Genomic DNA, 22,465 nt, shown 5'->3' with positions numbered 1-22,465 from the left:
AATTTGGAAGGCCCGGACCTTCTTATCGTCTTGGAAAACTTCCTGCCTGAACATTTGGACGCTCAGCATGATCTACCATTGAACATTCAACGTGCTCACCATCTTGGTCATTTCCAACCTCATTCTACCAGACCCAGAGGAATTATAATGTTATTCTTGGAATTAAGAGACCTGATTCATGTGTTGAAGGCAGCGAAAGTAAAACGTTGTCTTATATGGTCTGGTCACAGAATTTATATTTCTTAAAATTTCTCTAATGCTACTGATGCCAGAAGGAAAGAAGATTTTGCTCTTCACACACTAATTAGACAATTACACATTCATTATGGCATTCCGCATCCTTGTCTATGTAAAGTAACACAAGAGGGCACTACAAGCTACTTTAATGATCCTGTCAAATTAAAATCTTTTCTCCAAAGTATCACCCAGCATTCTGGTGACACGTGCCCAGCGCTCCTCAATTACTCTAACTCTTGTTACTCTCATATTCTTCTACTTTCTTCTATCTTCCTCTATATTGTTTCTATATGGCTGTTTTCTCTTTTATAACTTAGTACCTATCCTTCCGCCACTCATCTTGCTCTTGGTGCTGTTGCATCCCATGCACATCTCTTTTACTCTTCACCTTAGATCTGGATCCCTTTCCTTGAACTATTTCTTTACCTTACTATCACTTTTTTACCCCTTCTTATTAATTGTTTTTTACTCTTTTTTGTACTGTTTGGTGAGTGATCTTTGGTATTTTGCTCTTCTATTTTCATACTATGTATATGTTACATATTTACTGAATATATGGTGTCTTTTTGTTTTCTGCAGTGTTCATGCAGCATGTCATCTGTATTCCTGTATCTGCATCCCATTCCACAATATGTTTAATGCTGTCTGGTGGAATGTTTGTGGTCTGGGAAATCCTGTCAAAAGACAAAAGGTACTTTCTCTCTTGTCCAGATTGAATTCACATATTTCTTTGTTTGCAGGAAACTCATTGTAACGATATAGAATCTCTTAAATATTTTTCAAAAATCTTTTAATGCACATATTTTAGCAGCTCAATGTGATAAGGATGGACTATGGGTATTGGCTAACGTAGTCATTCATAACAGATAAATCTTTTTATTTAATACTTATGGCCCTGTTAAACTGGATCAATATTTCTGGAACAACATCAAGATTATATTAGCTTCTCTTAACAGTCCTAACATTATTGTTGCAGGAGACTTTATTCAATTGTTAGACCCTTTTACTGATAGAGTCTAGATGTAAATTTAACCCTGACAAATCCCATAAAGCATTTCAATCTGCCATTGCCACTCGTCCATTTTTTGATGTTTGGAAAACTTGTTACCCTGATTCTTCTGAATTCACTTTTTTTCCAATGTTCACCATACTCGTTCTAGAATTGATTACATTTTGGTTAGTAAACCTTTACTTCCCTCTCTCCAGTCCTCAGAGATTGGCTCTATTTTTATTTCTGATCATGCCCCTGTTTTTTTTTCCTTTGATTTATCTTTGAATAATTCTAAAGTGGTCGATAGAAATTTAATAACTTTCTCCTCTCCAATAATAATTTCCTATCTGAAGCTACTACCTTTATTAATGGGTTCTTGAAAATTAATTATCCTTTAGACATATCTATTCCTAATACTTGGGATGCCTCTAAGGCCTTCTTTCATGCGTTCACTATAGTTTACACACCAAGGAGGAAAAAATTAAATCATGCAAAATACACTACTTTATTACAACAACTCAAAACATTAGAACATACTTATTTTTCCTCTAAATCCTCTTCTGTCCTACACAAGTTAATTAAAGTCAAGTCTGCTCTTAGCAATCTTACCACAGTTGATGCCTGTAATGTCCTCCTTAAAGTTAAATCTAAATATCATGGAGGTCAAAACAAAGCAGGCAAGATGTTGGCTGATTTCTTAAAAATCAAATCTGAATGTAAAATTATTGGCCCGATTCTAAATGAACACACTAATAACATTGCATCTTCTGATGCTGACATCTCTACCACTTTTCAAGAATATTATCAGTTATTGTACTCTGATAATACCAACCCCTCAGAACACAATATTCACAACTGGCTTACCTACTCCTCCATCTATGCCTGATAAATTTGATTTATTAGAAGCTGCGATAACTCTCCAGGAAATAACGGATGCCATCAGATCCTTAAACAAGTCAAGGCTCATGGTCCTGATGGCCTTTCTATTGACATTTTCATCTCTTTCTTTTCCATTTTTGCCCCTAAAGTATTTGAACTTTTTAATTCTTTTCTTGCAAAATCTAAGGCCACTGGTCCTTTTCTAGAAGCTTTGATTGTCCTTATTCCCAAACCTTATAAAGATAACACCTTTTGTAAAAATTATCATCCTATTTCATTAATTAATTATGATTGCAAAATATCTGCCAAAATCCTAGCATCCCTTCTTGAGACTATTGTTCCCTTACTGGTCAAAACTGATCAATCTGGTTTTGTTAAGGGCAGACTGGCCGCTGACAATGCGAGAATGTTTTCTACTGTCATTGCTTTTGGTAAAAAATTTCACTGTCCTCTGGTTGCTTTGTCTCTTGATGCCTAAAAGGCCTTTGACCGTATTAACTGTAAATTTATGTTTACCACTCTCCGATGTTATGGTTTGGGCCCTAATTTCATTTAATTTGTTAAATTATTATACTCTGCTCCACGTGCTAGTATTTTTGTTAATAATTGTTTTCCGATCATTTTCGGTTACATAGAGGTACACGACAAGGATGTCCTCTTTCCCCTCTGCTATTCACTCTCTGCTTAAAACTTTTCCTTGAACGTATTAGCTGTAATACACTTTTTTCAGGCTTTGTACACAAATCTACTGAAACTAAACGATCAGCTTATGCTGATGATATTTTAATCTATATGTCAAAGGAGAAAGGGGATTTACCTCCTTTTCTACATGAAATTCTTTATGTTCTAGCATCTCTGGATATAAATTGAACTTTTATAAAACTGAAATATTACCCTACATTCTTCATGTTTGATGTCTACTGTGCAATGACTCCTGTACTTTTCAACAATATGGCTGTGAATACTTATTTAATGACCTCCCTGAGCTTTACACATAGAAAGCTCCAGAACTAGAGCCTTTGTGACTGCCAATTACTAGAAAATGTGGAAAGCAATGAGTGTGTGTTTTTAAGTTCTGGATGCCGTTGCACAAGCAGACCCAGCGGACAAGAATCTAGCAAAAAACTAAAACAATCCAGAGTGGGAAAATCCTCTAAAGCAGAAAAATGTCAAATGTATGCACATGACAGATTATTCATGCACATAAAACAGGGTCCAGTCCCCACAGACAGTGGAAAAAGGAAAGTGAGGACGTTCATGTTCAGTAGCTGCTATTTACAGCTTTGGCTAACAGCCAAAGAAGATGTTTCTGACCCAACCAGAAGGCGATAGCACATCCTTGGTTGGTAACAAGACACAGCTAATTAGAGTGGGGGCCATTAGGATTTGATATGGTATTAAAAGCAGATCACATACTTGTCTAGAAATACATTGGGTAACTAGGGATCTCTTATAGTACCTTCATGTCTGGCAAACATGGTCCAAATGCTTCTAGGAGAAGACTTTCTTCATGTACTGCCTTGTCAAAGTCTTCAAATGACAATTTACCATCATGATCGAAGTCCTGGAAAAAACAAAAGGAGAGATAATCTTTGTTACTTCTAAAGTATCGACCACTGGTTGATTATGGGAGGAATATCAAGCACACCTAAGGGGAGTCTGCATGGCTAAACATCCTGGTGCCCTTAAATCCATAGGCACCACTCTACAGAACCTCAAGACCTCCAACACCTAGAAATGAGGTCTGCCAAGACTAGAGACAAGACCGTCCAGAAACAATTATTTGAACTGATGCTGGAGTACTGTGACACAGTGGATAGTAAAATGTAGTACCTGGGTAAAAATACTACAGCTGGACAATAGCTTAGATTAATAGGAATACGTTGCCCTTCACCAAATATTATAACAATTGAAATTTCATCAAGTAATACAGAGCACATGAACGCGACATAGAGGCCATCACATAGTACTATACACATCTATAGATGTCTCAGTCCGGAGCAACCCAGGCTGATATCCTTCAATAACTACACAAAGCCACAATGAATGGCTTGAGCAGTATTGAAGAGAACTTCTAGCATCACTCATAACTATCCAAGATATTTACAAATCCATTAGGGATCTAGCAAGGTAAATGCCATGAAGTAGTGATGGCCTCCTGGTTGAGTTTTATGAAGATTTTACACACTAGCTTCCCTCCTACCGCAGATGTATGAAGGATCATGAAAAAAGGAGTAACTCTTGCCCAGATGTGTGAGGCTCTCATAGTAATCTTGATCAAGCTGTGGAAGCCATCTGTACAGTGATCCTCAGAGACCTCTCTCCTTGATCAATTTTGACAGGTTTTAGAGAAATATCTGATCCTCTACAAAACTGGACTGTTATTAGCTGATCAGACAGTTTCTTTCCCAGGTGATCCACAGCATACAACCTGCAGCTGTTGATTAAGTTGATCCATCAAACAAGGCCAGGGTTGTCTGCAGCTGCCACATTTCCTGATAGTAAAAAATATTTGATTTACTGGAATGGGAATTTATGCTTGTGGTACTGGGATGGCCCTGGATGGGAAAAGGCATTTTACAGTGAATAGTCTTAGTATATTGAAATCGAACAGCAAGAGTTAGGGTCAAAGCTTCCCTGCTGGGGAGACTTTTGGTGATCGACACTAGACAGGGATGTTCTCTCTCACAAATGCTTTTATTCTGCTACAATGGAACCATTAGTGTGTATTCTGAAAGAACACCATTCAAGGAGGGGAAAGAATTTTGGAGGCCACTGCGTGCTTATGTCACTGTATACATATGACATGCTGAAGATAGTCTTCTGTATATTAGAGAACCAACTACAAATCTATCTCATTTGGTCAGACAGTTTACAAATTTCCAGGTTATTTCTGGGCTCCAGATTAAATGGGGTAAATGATAATTAATGCCAATGACATATCAAATAAGCCACATGCAGCTTGAATTCCCACTTCAATGGAGGGAAGAGCCAGTTCACTATCTAGGAGACCGAGTACACCGGGACTACGAAATAGTTATCAGAGGTAACTATGCTATGGTCATAACTAAGCTTCAAAACACTATAGATCGGGTAAACAACTGTGCTTAGCATGGGATACAGTAATGCACCACTATACTTGTGGCGGACTGAACGTACTAGAACTTTACTACTGTGTAGCACAAGCACAGTTTGATCAACGCTGCTATCGCCCAGGCCCATATCTATTGCATAAGACAGCTGAAAAATGAGCTGCATCCCCGTGGCTGCTGGCTGCAGTGTTTGCGCACTTGACTGCATTGCCAACAAGGCAAACTAACACAGCAACCTACACAAAATGGGCGTGGCATTAGAGCGCACAATATGTGGGAAATACAGTACTTTATTCACCAGAGCTTCAGATGTTAGGCAATCCCTGCCTCCATGCAACAACAGAACCCAAAGTCAGGGCGCAACTGAATTGCCTTGGCCTCACCAAATTGAAATACATTTTTGCGAATGGTATATTTCTGATTAGACAACAATTTTATGAAGTGGGGGGTGTTTCTATCAATCAATCAATTTATTGTCAATTAATTAAAATCATACAATGTTGTTTACAACAATAAAACTATATTGTAAATTTAAAATCTACAAAATTAGTTTGCTAAAACAAAATACATATAAAAACATACTAAATGGACCCCTCATCCTTGGTTCATTAGGAGATGTTTCTAGTTTAGATCTGTTCTAGGATTTCAGGCTGAAACCGAAAGCATACTATCCCATACATCCTGGTGAAACCCTGAAGCTGGAGACACCTACGTGCTTAATAGTCACGGCACAACCCAGATACTATATAGTGTAAACTGCAATATCGCCTCCAGACCAAACAAGATAAAGAGAAGGTGTAGCCATTTCAGGAAGCTGGTTGCAGTTCACAGGACACAACCCCAATTGAAAAAAATGGAGGAACCACCGTCTCCCTCTGGGCTGGTAGAGGCAGATATGGATACTCTAGGAGACAGACATTGGACTATACAGGACAAGCAGGACTAGGCGGAACTGACATCCGGCATTTCCGCGAGTGGCTGGAAGGTTGGGGGCCGGCTTGCAGCGGTGGGGGTGGGGTTTGTTACTGGGGCCCGGTTTTGCAGTGGTGCAGCAATTTCAGCCCTGAGTAACAGAAGCAGCAGTGCTTCACACTTACGCCCCCCCCGGGGGCTGTTCTGACAGAATTGCCATGGCTGCTTTGAGTTCCAAGTCCGGCCTTAATACATAAGGAGTAAGACCTCCGACCCTCGGACTATGTCCACTCTCTCCCCGCAGCTCTGCTGTGCCGTCTCTTGCCTCCAGACCCCGACCCGACCTCCTGTTTGGGAGGTTAAAGACTGCTGTGCGCTCCTGCGCCTGCTGCCCGCTCCAACTGGGACCAGACTGCCTGCAACCACCGTAACCTTTCTCAGCTGTTTTTTTCTTAATTATTCCCTGTTGTGCCACTGTTATTTTGCCCATCTGTGTCTTGCTCTAATTCCACCACTGTTTTTATTTTCTCGTGCCTGCCTGTTCCTTTCGCCTTTTGCCGCTGCTGCCCCTGCAGCCCCTCCCCCCCGGAATTCCCCTCCGGGAATTCCCCCCCGGAATTTCCCCACAGAATTCCCCCACTCCCGCCTTACAGCCTCTCCTCCCTCCCACCTCCCCTACTTAATGCCGCCCCGAAGGCTCGTCAAAGGCAAGCCCGTCTGCGCCCATCCGTGACCCGACCGCGGCCTGCGCCAGGAATCCTAGACCTCCCACTACTCATCGCTATGACACCACCACCCTCCTCGCACTCAACCCTGGAAGACTTAGAGAATGCCAACAGGCCTCGCCGAACACGACCCATGGCCAGTTCTCCTGTCTCCACTGCCACCAGACCCTCCCTGCCACCCCGGCCTCCAACACTGCAGACGCCAGGACTGGCGACAAACACGCCATGGAAATCTGGAACCTACTCGACTCTCTCGCTCGACATTGCCTTCTTTACAGAGACCTGGACCAACGCATCCTCTGCCCCCGACATCAGCACCACCATCCCAGACGGATACAAGATCCAGAGGAAATACCGCCCCAACCACCCAGGAGGGGGCCTCGCCATCGCCCACAAGAGCACCCTCCGCCTCACCACCTCCAGCAAAATCTTCCCTTCCCCCAAAGCCACACTCCGAGGAACCCTCGTCTACAGACCACCCAGCCCCCGAACACCCTTCGCCAACGCCACCACCATCACCGACTTTATCGCACCCCACGACATCGCCTCAACAAACTACATACTCATTGGAGACCTGAACTTCCACCTCGATAACCCCAGCGACCCCAACTCCGCTATCCTTCATGGCAATCTCGCCAGCATCAGACTTAAACAACTCGTCAACACACCGACCCACAGAGCAGGACACACCCTCAACCCCATCTTCGTGGAAGGAAACAGCATCCAATACAGCCACACAACGCAGCCGCCATGGACCGACCACCACTGTGTACACTTCGCCCTCAACAAACCCAATGGCCCCCAAACCAGACCCACGCCCACCCTGAGGAACTGGAGCAAGGTTACCGACGAGCAACTTAACTCCACCCCCACCCGAGACAACCACACCTGGGCACCCGTATCTCCGACTGCGCAGATTAGCTCGCACTGCTACGCAACCCCTACAGACAACGCCTGGTTCACCACCGCTCTCCAAGAAGCCAGACGCACCCGCAGAAGCCTGGAGAAAAACTGGAGAAACACCAAGCCAACCGAAAACCACACCACCTACAAGGACGCCATGACGGACTACCACAACCAGATCAGAGCCACCAAAAGGAACTTCATCCACTACTAAATCCTGGCCAACTCCACCAACTCCAAGGAACTTTTCAGTGTAATTCGAGAATTCACCAACCCATGCAGCGAAGCCACAGACATCACCCCATCCCAAGACCTCTGCGACAAGCTTGGAACCTATTTCCACCTCAAGATCAAAAACCTCTACGACAACTCCATCGACCATCCACCAGGAGCCACAGAGGGTCCCCCGCCCCCCAGAAACACCAGCCAGCCCACCATCTCCAACTGGACACTGATCACGACCAAAGACACCACCTCGACCATGAAAAGCATCCACTCGGTGGCCCCCACCGACCCCTGCCCCCTCACATCTACCACAGAGCCGTGGCTGCCATCGCACCCGAACTACAATGCACCATCAACACCACCTTCAAAACAGGCACCTTCCCAGATGACTGGAAGCGCGCAGAAGTCAGACCTCTGCTCAAAAAGCCCACAGCTGACACCACTGACCTCAAGAACTATCAGCCCATCTCGCTCCTCCCCTTCACAGCCAAAGTTGCAGAGAAAAAAGTCAACAGGAAACTGACACAATTTATTGAAGAGAACGACGTCCTCGACCCGTCCCAATCCAGATTCCGAAGCAACCACAGCACACAGACCGCCCTACTTGCCGCCACAGATGACATTCGCACCCTCCTGGACCAAGGCCACTCCGTAGACCTCATCCTACTCGACCTATCAGCGGCCTTCAACACCGTCTTCCACTGCACACTAGTCGCCAGACAACACGACGCAGGCATACAAGGAACAGCCCTGGACTGGATCCGATCATTCCTCTCCGGAAGAAGCCAAAGGATCAGAATCTCATCCCTGAGCCCCACCCTCTTCAACATCTACATGGCCCCCCTCGCAGCCATCGTCTGACAACACGGCCTCAACATAGTATCCTACGCCGACGACACCCAGCTCATCCTCTCCCTCACCAAAGACCCCACCACTGCCAAACTCAGCTTACAGAAAGGAATGCAATATGTCACAGTCTGGATGACCAACAGCTGCCTGAAGCTCAACGCCGAGAAGACTGAATACCTCGTCCTCGGTACCACCCCTTCTGCATGGGATAGCATTTGGTGGCCAACTGCCCTCGGAAGCCCACCTACCTCCTCAGACCACGCCAAGAACTTCAGCATCGTACTCGACTCATCCCTCACCATAAACCGAAAGGTCAAAGCCGTCACCTCCAGCTGCTTCAACACCCTCCGCATTTTCAGCAAGACCTTCAAGTGGATCCCCCCTGAGTCAAGGAAGACAGTCACCCACGCACTCATCACCAGCAGACTGGACTATGGAAACGCACTCTATGCCGGCATCAACAAGTCCCTTCTCTGCAAACTCCAGACAATACAGAACAATGCGCAATATGTTTCGATACAAAGCCTTGAATGCTTAGTTCACTGAGACTCAGAGGGGCATGCAGTGGTGGGACAAATGGTATGAAAGGAGTTAGCCTGATCCTCTCCGTTTCGAATTGTTGCAGGAACTAATCATTAGAAAAAGATAAGACAGTCTCATTACATAGTAATCTAATTACCCTATATGTGCTAAGACAGAGGGAACAAGAGTTTGCAGGGAAATAGCTACAGCAATGAAATGATTGGTGGCATCTGTGAGGTCTCTTGCTATGCACAGCTGTGGAGAAGTTGCTTTAATAGGCCATGTTACAACGCATGCGTTTACTACGCATGCCATTTAAAAGTAATCATTACAACGACCGTGTTGTTACGCCGCATACCATTACAACGCAATTCATTACTACGACTTACTGTAGGGGGGGTGCTAGATTTTAGAATGGTATAACTTACTATTCATACTCAAGTCTGTGCCACAGTAGGGAAGGTGTTGGATTTAAAATCCAACATCTTCTGCCCCCTACAGCAAGCTGTGTGTTGTAATGGTATGCGATGTAACAATGCCGTTATTTTAATGACCGCGTTGTAATGGATGCGATGTAATCCGTGCATTGTAAACGATGTTTCCCAGTTGCTTCTTCCCCTAAACAAGGATAAACAATGATTCTCAATCCCCTTTAGATGGGGGAGTTCTGCTTTTCACCGGTTCACCTCTTCCCATGTTTGCATGTTGTTGTTACCCATACTTGAGAATGTGCAAAACATTTCTGCTTGTGGTTTCTAATTTTTGGGATTCATTGTCTTTATCCTGGAATAAAATAATTCCCAGACTGCAGGGCCCAGTCCTGAAAGGGAACCTCAAAATTGTAAAGCATGCAATGTGTCACCATGAAGCCCCCGTTCCCTCTCAAATGTTTTATGGGCATCCAGTTAAAGGGTCAGAGCACCCAATGTAGCTTTGTAGATGGACTTTAATTCGAAAAGAAAACAATCTTAGAAACATAAAATGCTCTCCCAAACATGGTCTGGGATTCCATGTTCATGAATTCAACGAAAATCCTATGATGGGGAAACACTGTCACTATTGAACAGTCATTTAAAAAAAAAAATATGTTTAGCAAAGATGCCTAACTTTGAAACTTTTCCGATCATACACTATGGGGAATGGTGCACGATGGAACCATTTACAAAAAGAAAAAGATTTAAACTAATGCAAGCTGCATTCTAGAGAGACAATTTACAATTTCGAAAATCTTTCTCATAATGTTAACTGCTTCATGTTTGCAATTTTGCGTTCAGGTGAGATAGGAAAAGTACTTGTGTTAGACTCAGGACTTATGTGGCAAGACGTATATCAGAAGCTAGTAAGCAAAGGGGGAAGGTCATTAGTTTTAAAAGTTTGATCACAGAGTGAAACTTCGGAACTTAAGAGGAATACTATGAAAGTCTCAATAGAGAGTGTGGGCAGCGTTCTATGATACTGTCAATAGAAAGTGTCACATAATGTGTCACATAATGCTGGTCTTCTAACTCACATGACTAAGAAACCCACTGCCATGATGTATCCACCAACCATAACCACATATTTTTTGGGGACGGTCGAGGGAACCATGAAAGGGGTCAGAAGAGGGTGGGAGAGTTCCCCTTGAAATAAAAAAAATCCAATTGTGATAAACATAAAATATTTGTAATGGATTTGTGGTAATGGGTTTGAGATTATAGATTTCTAGCAGAGCAAAATATTTATTTTATTGGCACTATAAAAGGAGACCATTTTAATGAAAGTATAAAAGGAGATCATTTTAAAGACTGGCCTGGTTTCTGTGGGAAATAAATACTTGTCGGTAGATTTATGGTGCCTACTGACCCACTCCAGCATCTAGTGTCAAAAATATTACTCACCATCTTCTTCAGTGTGATTTCAACGAGGTCTTTTACTCCTTCATCTGGATCCTCGTCTGTTGGTTGTTTGATGAGACTGTTTTTCAGCATGTGAAACATTTCTTCCCGGGAAATGTACCCATCACCGTTCAAATCAAATACATTAAAACAGTCTAGGAAAACAAATAGAAGTGCTGAGTTATAGTATGGAACCGACCAATTCTTAAAACTACAAAATGGTGTGTGAAAATTAACCAGCATGATTGGCCATTTGAGGCTATGGTTTCAAACCACCCACTGCCTAACCATCTGATTCAAATGACATTCCCACCCTGTCTGCCTTCCTCATCACAGTCCTTACGGAAAGAGTTTAACCACCTCCTGGGATAGGCTGTCAAAAGCAAAAGAAAGAGGCAGCATGTTTGTGTTTAACTCCTCCCCTTTCCTTTGGATTTCATAATGCCTTCCTTCTTTTTCTGAGGAGGTCTAGGAACTGTCTGTGGTGTGGGTGAAGATGTTATTGCTCAGGTGCTGCATTTTAGAAGAGTAAGGGGTGATGGTGGGCAACAGCATGGTGGCACCAGGGAGCAGACTCTGCTACAGCAGGTCATGATCTATGGTTACTCCACTGGTATGCAGGGTTGTTGGCGGTGTTGCAAGGGTCACAAATTCAGGCACCAGTGTTTTGTCAGACAGACTCTCACTTCATCAAGACGCAATTTGAATGCCATGTTTGGTTGACTCCTAATCCTGGCTGAATTGTCACTTGAGGGCAACAGTGTTTTTAGGCGGCTGCTGGAATCCATAAATCAATCAATCAATCAATCAATCAAATGGCATTTGTAAAGAGCAACACTGTCACCCCAAGGGGTATCTGGGCGCTGGAATGGTGAATTCATCTGCGCTTGTTGGTAATTTGACCTTATCTGTGACATTTCACTTGAAACAACGTATAAAATCCATAAGGTGGGTCCCTTTTGCTGTGTTTAGGTCTCGCCTGACCCAGCGCATGCGCTGGTCTGGCGAGACTTTTTGAGAGGGCTCCGAAAAGTGCTACCAGGCCAGCCTAGAGCTACAGTGCAAGTGATTACTTTCACTTTCGCGGCCGCACGGCCGCTTTGATGTTTGATCGCGATCACTTTCGCGGCCGCACGGCCGCTTGGTATAGCCAATAGTTCTCGCTTTTGGGACCTTAGAAGTATTTAGTTATGCAACTGTTGCATGGCTAAACACTTATAAGGTCCCAAAGGCGAGACCTATTGGCTATGCCAATGCTTGTTTTTACTTGGGCCTGCTTGATGCAAGCCGCATTCCGGTGCATTACTTGAGCATGTGCTCTCCTGATCTGGACTCAGCTGGGAAAATTGTGGAGCTGATATGGTGGTGGACAGAGCTGGAAAATGTCCTATAACCCATTCTGCTTCGGATCCCATCTGGGCTCACTCTAGGCTGGAGGACAGTCTGCCTTCTTTTGGACCATACAGTCAGCTGTGTGCACATTCCTTTCATTATGTATTGTTATGCAATATATACTGTAGAGTGTGGCCTCGCCCAACGTGTGCCAGGATGTGTTTGTGCCTCTGAATGCATCTTACCTGGGCCGGGTTACATGGGGTTCATTTTATGGGCTTTTTCGGGGTTTCTCTTGCTTGCTAGCAGGCAGCTTGGAGAGTTGAACGCTCGCTGCTCACATACACTTTGTTCTAGATGTCACGGGTACAGAATACAGTTCCATATAATCCTCCTCAGATTTTACCCTCCTGGTCAGTCTGTTTTTGTATAAATCTTTGTATTGGATTTTCAATAACTTACATATTTCCATTCGCACATGAGCGCTTTGAAACATTCCAGGCCAAGGCGGTCAAGGGCTGTGCAGTCACAAAAGGAGAGTTTATCCCCAAGCTGGCGAGTGCTGCTGCTGGGACCAAGTGGTATAAACAGGAATAACAATAACTGAAGAATACAAAAAGAGGAAGGAAAAGGGAGGGGTGGGGGAGGGAGGGGTTCTCTTATATGCCTAGTGGTGCCCCAGGTTTTGGGGGGCAGCTGTATTGCGACCGTTGTTGGGCACGCGCGGAAGTGGTCAGCAGGGTTCTCCCAGTGGTAGGAGGGGAGAAGGCACCGGGGAGAGTCTCCGGGAGAGGCATGTGTTCCTCTCCAGGCCATCGTCGGTGACAGAGTGGAGGGGACTGCGCTGGTATCGCCTTGGTACTGCCGAGGAGAGCGAGAGACAGTGGTAGGGGGAAGAGAGGCACTGCTGTCGTGTCAACTTACCGGAAAGGCTGTAAGGCTTGAAGCCGCTAAAGTTGAAAGCTATGGATTTCCAATCGCTCCATGTAATCTATTAGTGGCTGCCACACACTGGTACATTTGTTGTCTGAAAGAGTGAGTGCGTCAGTAATCTTTTCCATGGCAAGCACCTGACACATTTTATAAAACCGGTGTGTCTCTGATGTGGGCTCTTTATTGTCCTGCTGGACGCAATGAGTTGCTTAGCTCCCTCTATCATGATAGACGAGTGTCCTATCGTTTGTTGTTGCGTCCTTCATGGTGGAGGGTAGAATGCCTTTGGAGGGTGGTGAGGGGATGCACGGGGATGGAATATCCCAAAGTGCCTCTGATATGCCCTAAGAGTTCCTTCCAATATGTCTGCACACTCCCACTAAATGTGTAGGAAAGTTCCCTCTGCCTGCCCATATCTCCAGCAAAGTGCTGGGGTGTTAGGTCGCATTTTGTGGAGAGGGGCTGGAGTTAGATACCAATGATACATTACTTTATATGCTCATTATCTATGAGGGATGCTGCATAGAGTTTTAGCAATGTCACACCCGAGTTTATACCCGGTTTTGGCTCCCACGGGTTCTCTTAAGGCTGTGTTCCAGCAGTATTGGAAAGGCTGGGGGAGACTTGGCTTTGAGGCCTCTTTAATCTTGTACGCCTTGAATATCAGCCCTTTGGTGCCCGAGAAGGACCTTGTGAGATCCTCGAAGGGTGTCAGTTTGCGGGTCACTTGTGCGTTAACTGGGTGTAAGGCACAATGCCTACTTGGCTGCATTGGAGTCAGGCGGTTTCAGGGATATGTTATTCCTGGGAACACTGTTCGAACAACTTAATGGAGCCATTATGGAATTAGTCCCTGAGTATGTGGCAGTCGCGGTCTGTCCAGCTAGTGAAGGTTCTAGGGTCATGGGGAGGAGTAAAGCCAGTATATTAGATTATGGGTGTGTTAGGAGAGAGGAGGGTCAGAAAGCCCTTTTTGGTGGCCAGACGGTCCAAGACTTCCAGGACTGTTCTCGTTGGTGTGGCAGTGTAGGCGCTTTTGAGGTGAGAGACGCGGGGCACCGCCCTGTCCTTATGGAACCAGTGCTTCTTGCTCTCCCGCACTGTCCATTCTGAGATGAACCGTAGGTGGGCCACCCAGTAGTATTCTAGGAAATCAGGACACAAAAGGCTCGCCCCTTACTTTGAGTAGCATTTGGAACTTATTTGTATCCTGTTCCAGGTAAAAGCCGGATCCTCTTCTGTGGGTTGGTAATGTCTGTTTCAGCAATGGGTGTTGGGAGGGATTGGAAGGGGTATAGTAGGCGAGGTTGGACGTTCATTTTGACAACATTTATCCTACCAAGGCAGGAGAGATAAAGCCGTTTCCATCTCCTCAGGTCGTCAAGAATAGCTTTGCAGTAGAGCTCCCAGTTTATACCAGACCAGTCTGCCAGCTGGGGGGTGATCTGCAGGCCTAAGTATCGCAAGGATGTTGGGGCCCATTTGACTGGGGACTGTGCTTTCAGAGCCGGCATGTCCTGTTGACCTATTGTGAGATTTAGCACCGATGATTTATTTTAATTTTAAATCCAGAAATGGTTTCAAAATGGTCCAGGATAGACATTAATGCCCGCAAGTAGTCTGGCGAGTTTGTTAGGGTGAGGAGGATGTCATTGGCAAACAGACTGAGCTAATGTCAGTGACCCCAAAGGGAATACCAGTGATACTGTGGGTGTGCCTAAGCTTCAGCACCAGATGTTCCACCACAAGGGCAAAGAGGAGGCACAAGAGTGGGCATCCCTGTCTTGTCCCCCTAGGGAGCTTGATTTGGCCTGTGCAGTGACCGTTAACCCGGATGATCGCTGTCTGGGAGGCATAATCTGGCATTATTCTGTCTTTCATTTTGAGACCCATCCAAGTTTTTGTAAGGACGCAATCCAGAAATGTCCAGCTGACATGGTCAAATGCTTTTTCGGTGCCCAGTGAAACCAGGAACGCCAGGATATCTTGCAGATTATTTCTATAAGGTGGGCAAGTCACCTAAGGTTGACTGCCCATTGTCTGTTGCGTATGAAATCAACTTGGTCCGGTCAATTAACCCAGGCAGTAGTTGGTCCAGGCACTGTGCCAGAATTTTAGAACAGCGTTTTGCGTCTGTGTTCAGCAGAGCAATTGGGGCGGTAGGACCCTCAAAGTACTGGGTACTCTCCAGGTTTGGGAATTATGGTAAACTGGATGGAGAGTTTGCGTTTGAGGGTTTGCGCAGGGGATTGCTTATCCTCCTTTTCCGTTTCCTTGATCTCAGTGGTGAGTTTGTCTTTGACAATGTGTTTCTCTTTGGCTTTCTCTATGTCTACAGAGATCATAACTTCCCTTTTAGTGGCCCTAAACGCGTCCCATAGTGTTTGCTGGGACACCTCCTTAGCAGTGTTATGTTCAAAATATTCAGCTATCACTGTGCGAATTGCTTGTCTATTAGAGGGATCACGGAGGAGTTGTGGATCAAATCGCCATTACGGTTGACCTTTTTTGGTGGCCAAATTATCTCTCCAATTGAGAGCTAGATGAGCATGATTGGATATGGATACATCGGATGTAATGCGGATTCTTGAATGGGAAGGCGGGAGTGAGTGACTAGGATGTAATCTATTCATGAGTAGGATGAATGTACATGGGAGAAAAAGGAGTCGTTCTTTTCGTCTGGATGCATGGTTAGTCAGGAGTCTGTCATTCCAAGTTTTGCAATCTCTTTTTTAAGGAGTGCAGACATCATGCCTGTTCCTTGGTATATGTGAGACTGTCTGTCTCACTCAGGGTCCCAGTCTAGGGTTAGCTCACCTCCGACTATGATGTGCCCACTGTCTACCTTCAGTTGTTGTTGCAGGAGTATCTGGAGGTAAGAATCTTGTGCCGTGTTGGGGCGTAGATGTTGAGGAGTGGGATTGTCGTCCATCCTCAAGCGAGAGTGAGTTTTACATATCGGCCCTCAGGGTCTCAAGTGACTGAAGGTTTTTTCCCCTGTATGTGGTTTACAGAGAATGGTGACCCAGCTGTTTTGGGGACAGGGGAGGCCCAGTATTGATGAGAATATGCAGGATGAGATTTGCGTCTATGATCTGCCTTGATAAGGTAGGTCTCCTGCATACAAAGTATGTCAGCACCCTGTTTCAAGAAGTATCACCTGACCTGATGGCATTTGTTGGATGAATTTACCTCTTTCACATTAAGGGCAAGGAGGTTCAGAGTGGGGGGGATGTGTCCGGGGTGATGGCTACCCCAGGAAGCATAGCATCTGTCATGGCAATAACGGACTGCTGTGGTGCTGTAATAACGGGTGAAAGCTTATGTCTAAGTGCTGTGTGAAGCATAAAGGGAGAAGAGGAGAGAAGAAAGGTTGAACATGTTAATATGGGGACATTTGTAAACAGTAAGAGGCCAATGGGGCCAGTTCTCATGGGGTTAGTCCACCTAATGTGTGGCACCACATAGAGTGTCTATGCAAGGAGTGACCCTCGAAATTGTGGTTCTCTAAAGTCTCTTACAAATAGTTGAGACTGCTGACAGGGACTGAATGGTGTAAGTGCAAGGGGAAGAGGCAATGTTGTACCTCACCTCTAGGCCTGTCACCCAACCGTCAGTCCACTCGAATGCTCAGCTACCTGCGTCCTATGGGGTAACCACCGTGGACCCCTGGAGATGTAAGTGATGGTTCCGCTTTGGTCTCTTCCGATCAGCTGTCGTTGGATTGATGGTTTATAATGCATATTGGTCGCTGGCGCTGCAGTCGGTGTTGTGTCTCGTCCGGGGTCGGCTCATCCTCCCTGTCAGGGGACAGACCTAGCAAGGTTTACGCTTCTGTTAGAGTCTTAACTGTGAAGCGTTTCCCGGCCCATTTCAGTGATCAACTGGAGTGGCCCCACTGATATTTGATTAGTTTTTTTGTTAAGAAAGTCTGTGACTGGGTGGAGTTCCCAGCGGCGTCTGAGACAAGTCCTGGAAGAGCTGGATAGTGTGTCCTACAAAGACCAAGTCAGCCTTGCTCCTGGCCTTCCTCTGTATTTTCTCCTTTTCCTCAAAGAAGTGCACCCTTATCAGGTTGTCCTATCCCAAGCCTGAGTTGGTGAAATTGGTGAAGACCCTCTGGGCCCTGTCAAGTCTGGGGGCTGGTAGGTCTGGATAGCCTCTAATTGCCTGCAGTAGTTCTTTAGTGAAGGTCATGATAGCAGAGCCTTCTGCGCTTGCCGATACACCCCTGATATGGATATTGTTGCATCTACTGTGATTCTAGGGGTCTTACTGCTTTAGCAGTAGATCTGTTGTGCGTTCCTCCAAGGACTGGACCTGTTGCCACAACATCTCTTGATCCTCAGTCCTCTTATCCACTGTGCGCTCCAGATAATCCACTCTTTGTATTATTTCTGTGACTCCTCTTCTCAGTTCCTGTGTGCAGTTTTTGAAGTTGGATCACAATGTCCAATCGAATCTCTGCCAGGAATTTGTCCATGTGGTCTTCAGTTATCTGCATTGTGCCGAGAATATGGCCGAAGGGGGCATCCCAAAGCTTGGGGGTCTTTCTCCTGTTTGGCTCCACATGTCTGCCACTACGTGTGCCTTTTAGTGTTTGCCTTTGACCATTGTGCTGTGTGGGCAGTGGCGGGGGTCGCTGTGTACTGATGTGTGTCTGGAGTCTACGCCCAGTGCATGATAATACATAGGTGGCCCTGTAGGTGACTGCTTACTGCCCACTCTCTCGTCTGTTGCGCCAACTTTGGTGATGGGAGTGGACTTTTGAGAGTCAGCAAACCGTAGTGCCTGTTAACGCGGAAAAACTAGTCGCTCCTTGTTGCTGCTGTAAGGGTGGTGTTCGATTCAAGGCTGTCAGATTGGTAGCGCCTTCTCTGTAGGCCCCCAGAGGAAAAGAAGGGGTATTGGATGACCGGAACCCTGCAACTCTTCTCCCCCTCTCCAAGTGTCAAAGAAGAGCATACGTGCAGCGGGTGGTTCTCCGATAGCTCTTGTTTGTGCACTGTGTACTTTGCGCTAAGGTCAGGGGCACTTGGGCAACAGGTGGCACTTCTGCCCCTCTTATGACATGCCCCTCTCCCTGACAGTTCGGGTCAGTGCCTATCCTGTGCCTTTCATGTGACCTCCCCATAGCGTGCACCATCCCCAAGTCCTGAGCCTTCTCCCCAAAACCCACCTACCAGGGCGGGAGCTCGACATCTGCTGTCCCTCCGAAGGCCAGTTGTCAGGGAGGGCATTTGCCGCAGTGGTATAGTCTCTCTAGAGCCGTCCACCCGAGTCAGGCACGCTGGTGGGATGCCTGCGTAGCCTGTGCTGCCACGCAGCAGTCACCTGCTCTAAAGCTTCTCAGGCCTGTTCACGAGCTGTGGCCTCCAGTCAGGAAAAAAGTCCTGGTGCCGTCTGTCAGGGGCAAGGACGTGGGGGCAGGGTCAAACAGTTTTGATGTCCCGGGTGGACTGTTGTCTCCTCCGGGTTTCTCCTTTGTTCAGGAGCTTTCTGGGCCCAGACTCAAGATCAAATCTGTCCCTCCACTCTAGCCATCAGTCAGCACGGAGGGAGTTGCTGCGAGTTCCCTGCCCACCTCACACTCCTCTGGTTGTCCACTGCAGTCAGGGCAGTCTGAAGGCCCCGAAGCAGACAGGGCGCGCGGGGCTGCATCATTACCGCCGCCCCTGCCTGCCTGCGATATGTGCCGAGTGCGTAATCTGCTCGCTTACTTGACCTGCCCCACTCTGCATCCTGCGAGGATCCGACTCAGTGAGCCACCAACTTGCGCTGCTGCGGCTCCGCCGTATGGGAGCCGGGATCGACGTGCGGCCACGGAGGCAATGTGGTATCGCGGCCTTGTTTTGGATTTGGTGTTGGGATTGTGTCTGCGGGATGTCTATCTGCCCGAGGTGATCGCGGCAGGCTGGCGCTAGAGTCGGAGAAGAACAGACGTCCTGGGGTGACACTGCGACGGGCCTCCCGCCTTGCATATTGCTGATGGGCCTGGCGGCTTAACTCTTCCGCTCGCCGGGACTTCACCTCCTTCCTGACGGCCTGTGGTGTGCTCCTTCCCTGGGGTTCTGCTCTGGAGGCCCCCTGCGTGACGGCCTCGCATTGCTGGATTTGGGCCGCCTCACTGTTAACTACTTTGGTTACTATGCACTGTTCTTCATCAATGCTGCTGCGAGATATGGTGGACACGCGATGATTCCCGTTATCTGCTTGCATTCTGCCACCACATTTATTTGATACTACATAAACAATTCCCTTTACAGTGTGAGCCGGTCTGGTGTATAGCGAGCTGCACTGAAACTCAACATCTGCATATAGATTGAGGCGGCCTTCCGTTCCTGGCTCGCTGGTGGGTTGTTGAGGATCTTCCCGAGCCCGGTCCCTCGCTGCCACGTCTCCACATTCAATATAGCCCTTTGAACCTGTGGACCCTGCCCAAGCAATTGCGCAGTGTCATTAACAGTGGAGGTGCTTATGCAACACGACTGAGATATATAATCATTTACATTGTTGTTCACTCTGTAAAATGGGCAAACTGGATAAAAACCAACCGCGCCTCACTTTCGAGCTGCACAAGTCAGGGAAACCGTTGCAATCTGCCGTTTCCGACTCAGCACTGCACGCCACGTCCGAGTCCCACACTGCTTTGGAAAAGACCCTGTCCTCAATCCAGGCTAGTCTACAGTCTATAGATGGCAAGATTGAGGCCCTCAGTAGCCGTATGGACAATATATCTGCCAAATTAGACAAGCAGACAGTTAGAATCGGCGCGGCTGAGCAACGCATCTCCAGCGCTGAAGACGGGCTCCTACAGGTAACCGCCAAAACCAACGACATTGAAAAGATCTTGGTGGTCATCCAGGCTAAAAATGAGGACCTTGAAACGCGCTCACAGTGTTATAATATGCACATTTTGGGTCTGCCGGAGTCCACAAACGTTGGCAAGCTGGAAACATATGTGGAGAATATGATTCGGGACATCTGCGGGGCTGAACATCTCTCGACTATGCTTATCGTAGAGGGAGCTCATCGCTCTTTGGCGACTCGCCCTCCTCCGGGTGCTCCACCAAGACCAATCATCGCAAGACTGTTGAACTTTAATGATCGGGATGCAGTCCTTCGCATTGCCCGTCAGAAGGACACCATCACGTATCAAGGTAATACACTATCTTTTACCCGGACTTTACCGCCACCGTCCAGGCAGCCCAGAAGGAATATCAGACTGTGAAAAAACTGTTGGTCAAGGAGAACATCCCGTATGCTATTCTTTACCCTGCCCGTCTTTGCATAGGCACTGATGACAAGGCTACAATCTTCACCAGCCCCAAGCAGGCCATGGACTTTGCAAAATCCATCCACCGCAGGAAGCAGGCGCCACCTGATACGTCGGACAATGATGATTGATGTATATATCCTGTGAGTTTGCACACATGTCTGAAAACAACTGTAAGTGTTCCGATGCAAGTTGGTCTCTGGGCACGCCATTTACGGTGAGGCGGGTTGAGCCGTTGGTATGTACTGGAAATTCATAACCTGTGCCACCTTGGTTAATTGTTGTTATCACACTTATCGAATACCACTTTGACATTGTTCGGCTGCTGTTGACACTGGCAATTGTCTTTGTTAATTTTCGATTGCTGCCCCAGGGAGTATGTAGTTAATGACGGCGGCCACCTCCCGGGTCCAACTGGGAGTAGATGTGCCACAGGGCCCCCCCCAATGGGTATACCCCACTTCCAGTGTTTGCATTTGTTCCCCTATGTTGGGGTTTGTGGTGTTTTGGGGAATTGGCTTTGGTGAATTGGGGATGCTAAAGTGGGTGGGGGAGGGTGATGTTATTGTTCCGCATTCGGAATTGTTAAATGTGATTGTACACTCATATTGGCCACAATACTTACCTACTGTTTAGCCATACATGCTTTGAATCATTACTCGCTTCTGCTAAGTATAGTCATTGTAGCTCAAGGGCGATAGATACACCTGTCTAACATGGAATATCCAGGGGCTAAATACCCCCCAAAAAATGTGTCAAATGTTTGCATACTTGGATCGTCATGGGTTTCAGATACCTCTCTTACAGGAGACTCACGTTACTGGGTCATCGGAAGCCAAGATTGCCACTAGGTGAGCTGGATATAAATTGGCCTCATTGTATTCTACAAACGCAAGGGGGGGTTCTTGTTCTGTTGGGGACTGCCATTTACTCCAATCAAAACATACACAGATAATGAGGGGCGCTGTGCCATGGTTCATGGAAAGTTGGGTCTCTCACTGATCACTGTTATTAACATATATGGCCCTATTCTTGATGAACCACAAGTATTTCTTCAGATGCTTAATGTCTTGCGCACCTGGCTGGATGCAGCCATTTTGTGGGGGGTGATTTAAATACACATTTGGATCCTACGAAAGATAAATCGAACCCGCAGGGACCCCGCACGATGAAAGTAGCCCAGTGCATAAAGGAGATTATGTTCGAAATGGGATTGGTGGATGCCTGGCGTATACGCAATGATGAGACAAGAAGTGGTACACACGCTACGCCGGCACATAACAGTTGGTCTCGGCTGGACTATTGGCTCTTAAGCCAACAATTGGGTCACGGACGTTGACCAGCTTCCCCGCACATTATTTGATCACAATCCCGTGAAACTGGTCCGCAGTGTTCCCACCATCACTCACCGCCCATTCACCTGGTGCTTTCGTGTGGAGGCTCTACTAGACCCTCTCTACACTGAAGCGATAAGGAAGGCAATAGTGCAACACTTTGAACTAAATGTGGGCTCGGTCGATAGCGCAGCCACTTTAAGGGAGGCCTTTAAGCTTACTGTGAGGGGGGTGTGCATTAGCACGACAGTCGGCATCTTGCGGGACATAAGGGGGCAACTCTCAAAAATAGAGACCACAGTGACTGACTTAGAACGTGTATACACAGCCAATCCGAGCACTGCCACACTAGCACGCATACAGGAACAGATCATGGAATAT

The 22,465-nt window shown here is 46.5% G+C and overlaps 1 protein-coding gene across 3 annotated transcripts in view; it reads right to left on the bottom strand.

Moving 5' to 3' along the window:
- The window catches only part of CLXN (calaxin), a 253,819-nt gene that overhangs the window by 116,356 nt on the left and 114,998 nt on the right, over positions 1 to 22,465 (bottom strand). For all 3 annotated transcript variants that reach the window (XM_085631055.1, XM_085631056.1, XM_085631057.1), the window contains 2 exons: positions 11,213 to 11,364; positions 3,567 to 3,671 (listed from right to left, as the gene is read on the bottom strand). In XM_085631055.1, coding sequence (XP_085487181.1) covers positions 3,567 to 3,671; positions 11,213 to 11,364 — 257 coding nt within the window. The remainder of the gene's footprint in view (positions 1 to 3,566; positions 3,672 to 11,212; positions 11,365 to 22,465) is intronic.

The sequence above is a fragment of the Triturus cristatus genome, chromosome 10 (assembly GCF_964204655.1).
Source record: "Triturus cristatus chromosome 10, aTriCri1.1, whole genome shotgun sequence".
Taxonomy (NCBI): domain Eukaryota; kingdom Metazoa; phylum Chordata; class Amphibia; order Caudata; family Salamandridae; genus Triturus; species Triturus cristatus.
The sequence above is the reverse complement of the archived record's forward strand: the minus strand, read 5'-3'. Positions and strand labels throughout refer to the sequence as shown.